General features: G+C 37.8%; 1 protein-coding gene across 2 annotated transcripts in view; it reads right to left on the bottom strand.

Moving 5' to 3' along the window:
- Positions 1-932: 932 nt before the first annotated feature.
- The window catches only part of SYT10 (synaptotagmin 10), a 37781-nt gene continuing 31843 nt past the window's right edge, over positions 933-6870 (bottom strand). Inside the window, exons 4-8 of one of the 2 annotated variants that reach the window (XR_001873120.1) lie at positions 6248-6368; positions 5717-5888; positions 4110-4239; positions 2834-2990; positions 933-2249 (exon numbers count right to left, since the gene is read on the bottom strand). Coding sequence is in view for 1 of the 2 variants with exons in the window: in XM_017804914.1 (XP_017660403.1) it covers positions 2919-2990; positions 4110-4239; positions 5717-5888; positions 6248-6368 (495 nt within the window). In the remaining variant the exon portion in view is untranslated. Of the gene's footprint in view, positions 2991-4109; positions 4240-5716; positions 5889-6247; positions 6369-6870 lie in introns of both variants that reach the window. The other variant, XM_017804914.1, reaches the window with a different exon arrangement.

Below are 6870 nucleotides of genomic sequence, written 5' to 3'. Positions count from 1 at the left end.
TATACTCTGTCTTTTGAGATAGCTAAGAAAGCAGTCGGGAAAAAATATCTTTTGCATGAATTCTATTAATCACTGTTAAGGGACAAAATATAATTAATTAGGGCATCATCTTTGAAGTTAGGTGTGCCAATAATTTTGCAGCCTGATTTTTCCTAGATGCAGAGCACCCATGAGTCAAGTTTAGACACAGAAGTCATTCACTATTGTTATTAACAATACCAAAAATAACACAACAAGAGGGCACAAACTGAGCCTTTGGTATTTGACAACGATTAAAATTCAAGAAAAAGAATTTTGAAATACCTTACTACCTATGATGAAACATACAGAATACTCAGAGAGAACAATGAAATAGTTAAAAATATGTTGCTCATTGCTGAACACTTATGCTACATTTGATCGTGAAATTGTTAGCTTTTTGGATATTAGGTGCAAAAAAGTGCAAAGAATATTTAGTTAACTGTTACAGTACCACATTACAAAAAGTATTTTCTAGGCCACAAAGGCCACTGCTAATATAATTTATATTAAGATAAATGTATACACAAAATAGTTTTTCAATCTCCACATATATGTATATATATATCTGTTTCTATATCAACCTTGCAGAATCATGTTGAAAATGAACTAGGCCACAGAATTTCATTATGATAACAATGATAGCAGGAAAAAACCTCACAGAGGAGAGCTTGTTCTCCTATTAAAAAAATTACTCACCCAGAGCAAATGAAGGAATGAAATTCTGCAAGGCCACTCTGTATTTATGGTGATGAAAATACAATCTTAAGCAGGGAGAATTAGTGTTCAGAATTACCAACCCTCTCTAGGAGAAACCATTTCTGCCTAGAAGCCATGAAAAGCAACCTGAAACAAACATTCTTAAACTTGGGCTGGAGCCTTTTCTTTTCTTCTGCTTTTTTCTTTTTTTTCTTTTTTTTTTTTTTTTGTAGTTAATTTGTAAAGTCTGTCTGAAAGATTGATTTTTATATTTATTTGCTTGTTTGCTGTGTTTGTAGTCACAGAAGGCAAGGTGTAAAACCTGCCTCCTTTTTTGACTTAGAAACATTTGCAATGTTAGGACCAGCCTTCCTAACTTTCCTGGAGCAGTTAAGACACTTCAAGGCGCGATTGACAGCCTTAGGACTGGATCTTCATAAGCATATTCTGTGTCAGCCAAGCTAAACCAAACCAAAATGGTTCTTCAGAATTTTGCCAAAACTACCTTTTCCCTTCGTATCTAAATTAATTCTCATAATTTCTTTCATTATCTTAAACCAATCCTCTGTATGGCACCTTTTTTTCTGTAAAAATGCTGTTTTGGGAAACACTGTCTCCTCAATTTTCTTTAAATATTGCAAAGATACAAAAAGTGCCACTACCTCAACTTATTTCTAGTTACAGTTCAGCTTTCAAAATCTCAGACCCAATTATGCAGTCTTTGCCATGCTCTTCACAGAAAGACGAAAAAAAGAAGAAAGAAAAAAGGAAATAACTATCTGATTTATGCAATTGAGGTAAACTGCAGTGTTTAAAAGAGATAAATTCACAAAATAATGTGTAGCTCTCTTCTAGTTTTTAAAGCATCCGACTACAGCCAACAGTTTGTTGCATTTGCTGTCACTGTGTATTCTAATAAATGAGTTTACTAGTTTATAAAATAGCTACATTTCAATTTCTCTCTCCATATACTGACAGAAAACATATCTCAAATTCATATTTAGTATATAATTCTAGAGGCATCCAGCGGGCGAACAGAAACTATTCCACGTGCACTATGCACACAGTCAAAATAACTTCAAAGTAATCTAAATCTGTCACATTAAAACATTGAATCTGAAAAGTGTTCTAGGTAACTGCAGTGTCTGTTCAATTTTCTGAACAGACAAAACACATTAAATCAATTCCTTTACTTCAGAGCATTCTCTCCTAGTTTACACTAGTTTGACTTGTGTAAACATCAAGCAAGGACTGCGGATGTCAGCAACAATTGGGCTGTTTTGAGGGGCTGGATGCGCCTCATCAGGAGACACCTACATCCTTGTGGAGCTGCATCCACCTCCACACACCTCACTGCAGAGACATTAGCTTTCCACAGCGACACCCGTACACGGACTGTCAGTGCCACGCAGAGACACCCCAGACACCTCTTCGGTAGCCCCTGGGCAGCTGAAGCAAACCATCTTCTGAGGGCAGCCACCTGCCTGGGGGCACCTGCCTGGCTGCTTTGCTGGACAGGATAACAGGGGCAGCTGGCATTGTGATTGCTGGAAGATTATAACTGCATAGATCCAGTTCTGGTACCTGTTCCATAAGGGTTGAACTAAAACCCAGCAAAGCCAGTAGGTCCTTGTCATTGGCTTTGGTGGACTTTTGATCAGCCCTTTCTCCCTGCCCGAGGAATGAGCTGATTTTTCACTCAAAACATGACAACAGTTGTTTTTTTCATGCAACATTCAGTTTGGAATGGTATCTTGCAAAGTCTCTCAGGATTTAGTGCAATTTAGAAGAAATTTACTACATGATATATATATATATTTACTATTTGCTCTCCCTCAAAAGAATTAGGCGTTACAAGCTGCAGTAGTTTTGAATTGCTTAAGGGATTTTTTTTTTCCTCTGATTTCTTTGTCTATGCAAAGATACAGGTCATATCAAAACACTGCTTGGCTATGACACTGGATACATGCCAGCGACAAAATAGGTGAATGAATTTGCACAAGGAAGGGTTATATTTTACTCGAGTCAGCTTCATTCATACATTAAGAAATTATTATAAACTGTATAATAAGACTTAGAATAGGAAAAATGTATCTTAATAAAAAAATATGGATACAGTTCATCTGTGGAAGCCGAACCTTCTGTTTATGTAGATGAGAGGGAGCTTTGGACACTGAACATGATGAATCCACTCTTGTTCCTTAGGGTGTAAGTGGAGGTTTTGGTGATGAACAGGATCCTTGGCTATCAAAACTGGTTGCTCGGCCAGGTAGCTGCAAGAAAAGTGTTATTTTTACAAATGTCATCAGATCTGGCAGTGCACCACACTCATTTCAGAGGATAAGAGACTCTCTCAAAAAAGAACTCAAATCCCACCCAGACCCTTTCTAGCCTCTGGGTCAAAGTCTGTGGCATCAAAGTCTCCAGCAGAACTAAAAATGGAAAGAAGATTTCTGAAGTGACCTCCTAAAAATGCCTCTGACTTGTTTCACACAAGTGGGTTTATTTCACCAGTCAGGGGTGGTACCTCTGTCTCCAAACCTACATAAACCAGAGAGAGTTATAAACCTCTAAAACCTTCTCTGCTGCCTTGACTGTTTCTCCTTGCCCCCACACTCTTCTTTAGGTGTTTTACTGAAGCCTTCATTTTAGGCTTTTGCTTCCTGTCACCAGACATGTTGTGCAGCCATGTGCTACAGAGTGGGGAAAACAAATGGCCTGTGATGCCTCAGACAGCTACTCATTTTTCAACAAAGATTGCTTTTGGGATGAGCTAAACAGTGTGTCCTTTGTGTCCCAAAACAAGGCCTGCTGCTTCTTAAGACTTCCACATGTGTCTTTCTGAATCCAAAGCTATGAGCATTTTGTATACAAAACACCAGCAATATGTGGCCTGAAGGCTGAAGCAGGAGTCCAAGTCCAGGGACATAGGGATATAATGACCCATGCATTTGAAGAAGCTTCCAATAAGTGTCTTTTGAACAGCTGTGGAAGGAGCTGCTGGTATGTTGCTTGAATTTAGCCTAATTCACTGGCCAATTTCAGATTGGTGTTTTAGCAACAACTGTTCATGCTAAAGGTTTTTTAATAGGACATGATACCTTCTGAAATTCTTGCCAATGATCTGTAAGTAGATGTAAGTTCCTTACCATAAACTCTAGAAATTTTAAATGTCTTAATGTAATTTTGCTGTGCTGCTAGAGCATTAGGGAAACTTTTGTAGTGGTCCCTTTAAGTAATCAATAAACCCATGCAACTAGATTTAGGTTGTGTTAAGGATCTTGTAGCTGATATTTGGATGCTGCACTGATTTTGTTATTCTCAGAAGCACATAAGTGTGAGAGGCAAAACCATTCAATATCCTGAGAATGAGAAAATTTTCTACTTCTTACCTCCACTAGTGGATGCCAGTGAGTTATTGGTTTACGTGGGTAAGCCAACATTTCATTCCAATGATCTCTTCCAAGCCCTTCAGCATCAATGCCTGTCCGACATACCCCAATGACCTCATTGTGCCCTACTCTGAGAATTGTAGAGAGACAGAATTTGTTTTTAATAAAAATAGTTTTAATAACATCTGATGTACAATTCTGTTTACTGGTTTAGTGTGGCACAGAGTACATGACCAAAGTTTTCACATCATTTATTACAGATATTAGTTTTAATGGTAGTATAGTAATATTAAGTTCTGTATTGGTAACATCAAAAACCTCCAGCCACTATCAGAGTGCTTCTAGCAGCTATAAAAATAAAAATGAAGACATAACCTTTGCCATTAAAAGGTTACAACCCAAAGGACACAAGGACAGAAAAAGATCGTAATACACAAAATTATCTAGAAAGAAAACATGATTGAATTTTGTGGGAGAGGAAGGTAAAAATGATGGGGTATACATTTCATGCTGCAAATCCTTCGGACATCATTTCGTAAAATATTTTGCAGTTCTAGCTGTTGTGATCTTTGGAAGTTTGGTCAAAAATGTAAAAGGTAAGCATCAAAGCTGTAACAGGCTATACCTTAATACTTCATACTCCTAGCAGTGCCATAGACTTGCTAAGGGACTCCAGAAAGTAATTTTCCGTACCTTGACTGTATGTACCTTACAATAATGTTTTCTAATTTCCTCTTAGCAAATGCTGAGAAAGGAGCAGCTGAGGAGGACTGAAAGTGTGCAAGTTACTGTGCAACTAAGGGCACCACAGTGCCTCTTTCACATCTGACAGAGAAAGTCTTACTGACAGAAATTGGAGGACAACCAGAAATCTGATGGCAAGGAAAAACAGTCTGAAGGGTGATGTTACTAAATTGGACTTTTAGCATTTATTTACCCTGCAATCTCAAGAGCTCATTACTAATAGCACTTGAATGAAGTAGACTTGGCTCAGGCAGGATTCTGTCAGTCACTGTCTAGTTCAACCTGCAGTCCTTGACTCACTCTAAGCAGGAGTCTCTTCCTGTCAAGTCTTGGGGGAGGACACAGATAATTGAGGCTTAGATGTGTTGTCAGTGAGGGCTGAACCCAAAGGTTACATATTCAAAGGTTACTTTATTGAATCAACTAAAGAATTAATTATTACTTAATTCAATGTGGCAATTAGCATCTAATTCTTTTTTAGTCATTCAAATTTTCTTTGGTTTCAAATACCTGCCATTTAAATAGAAATAAGAGGTGTGAGGGATTTTTTTAAACTGGAAGATGTACCTGATTTATAAAGCTTTTACATAGTCCAGCCACCAGATGTGTACAGGAATGTTTGCCAAGGCTAGTGGTCCACAGGAAGATTGAGCCATACTTCTCCCTCATCACAGTTATTTATGGCACAGATAAAAGGCTAAAAGGTGTGAAAGCTTTAAACCTCTCCAGGAAAAAAAGCCCAGAGCTTTATCTTTTGTGCCACTGAAGCTGCTTACAAGTTCAGGGGGGCAGAAAGTAGTGACTTGCAATGATCAGGTGTCGTCTCGCTGATGATTAACAGTCAGAAGGCAAACTGCGCTTACCGATCATAATCCATCACTGCAATGGAGAGGCTGACCTGGTCCACATTCTCTGGAGGGATATCAAAGATGATGGCCTCGTTATAAACAGGATTGAGGGTGTTCTTCTTTGTGGTGGTTTTCCGTTTTTTCAGCCTTCGTCCCTCACACATCAGTGACACTTTGACATAGGGATCTGAGTAACAGATAATCAGTTGCATGCATTTGGACTCAAAGTCATTCAAACGTGTAGCATAAGGACAATATTTGTTTTAGGAATGTGATATTGATAAGACAGAAAATTTCAAAGGTTTTAGTGACCCTGGGAAGCATTGCTTTCCACATGCTGTAAATGCAAAGGAAAGGTATGGGCATTCTGAACAGACAGAGTGACTGCCAGACCAAGATAGCCAGTGGATCTAAACAGGGTCTATATCCATTCTCCTGATATTTCCATTCCACAGTCATGTTAAACACAGAAAACTGAAGGAGTTCTTATTCATCCCCTTCTTGAAGAAACTCTGCCTTGTAATTTAAAAAAAGAAGTAGATTCACCTGATGCTCCAGTTATATCCATTGCTTTGAGATTCCTACATTTGATGACTGTCAATGTCATTCTCCCAGCAGTAGGCAAATAACAAAGGGAAAACATGATCTCACCCAAATCTATGCTTTCCTGAAAAAGAAAAGCAATGATTAAAAACCTGATCATACTGCCAGCAATTCAGTACAGATCATGCAAAACTTTAGAATTTCTTTTTTAACATGGAGGTAGGCTTCTTTTACAATATACAATGTGATTTTCAAAAATTATTTCTATAAAGTACAGAAAGAGTAACAGCAGGGTAATATTTTAGGGACAGGATCTACAATTAATAAACTGAGAAATTAAAACAAAAGCAGAACCAAAACTTTCTGTGTTTCTGATATTTTTGTGTTGAATTTACACAAATGAAAAGGTGCTGATGTAGAATGTCAAGTTCTGCTCTTGAAAAAACTCATACTCCATCAACAACACTGGAATTTATGTAGGAGATTTATTTCTGGACACCTGTATGTGAATGAAAAGCTAATCCTGTCAAAGAAGAACTTACTTGTAAAAGTTGCTGTCTTTACTGATTTTAATGTGCTTTGGGGGGTTGCTCTGTTTTAGAAGAAAAGCAGAATAAAGGAATAGC

This window comes from Lepidothrix coronata, unplaced genomic scaffold (assembly GCF_001604755.1).
Source record: "Lepidothrix coronata isolate B3197 unplaced genomic scaffold, Lepidothrix_coronata-1.0 Scaffold10, whole genome shotgun sequence".
NCBI lineage: Eukaryota > Metazoa > Chordata > Aves > Passeriformes > Pipridae > Lepidothrix > Lepidothrix coronata.
This window is presented reverse-complemented; position numbering and strand designations above follow the sequence as displayed.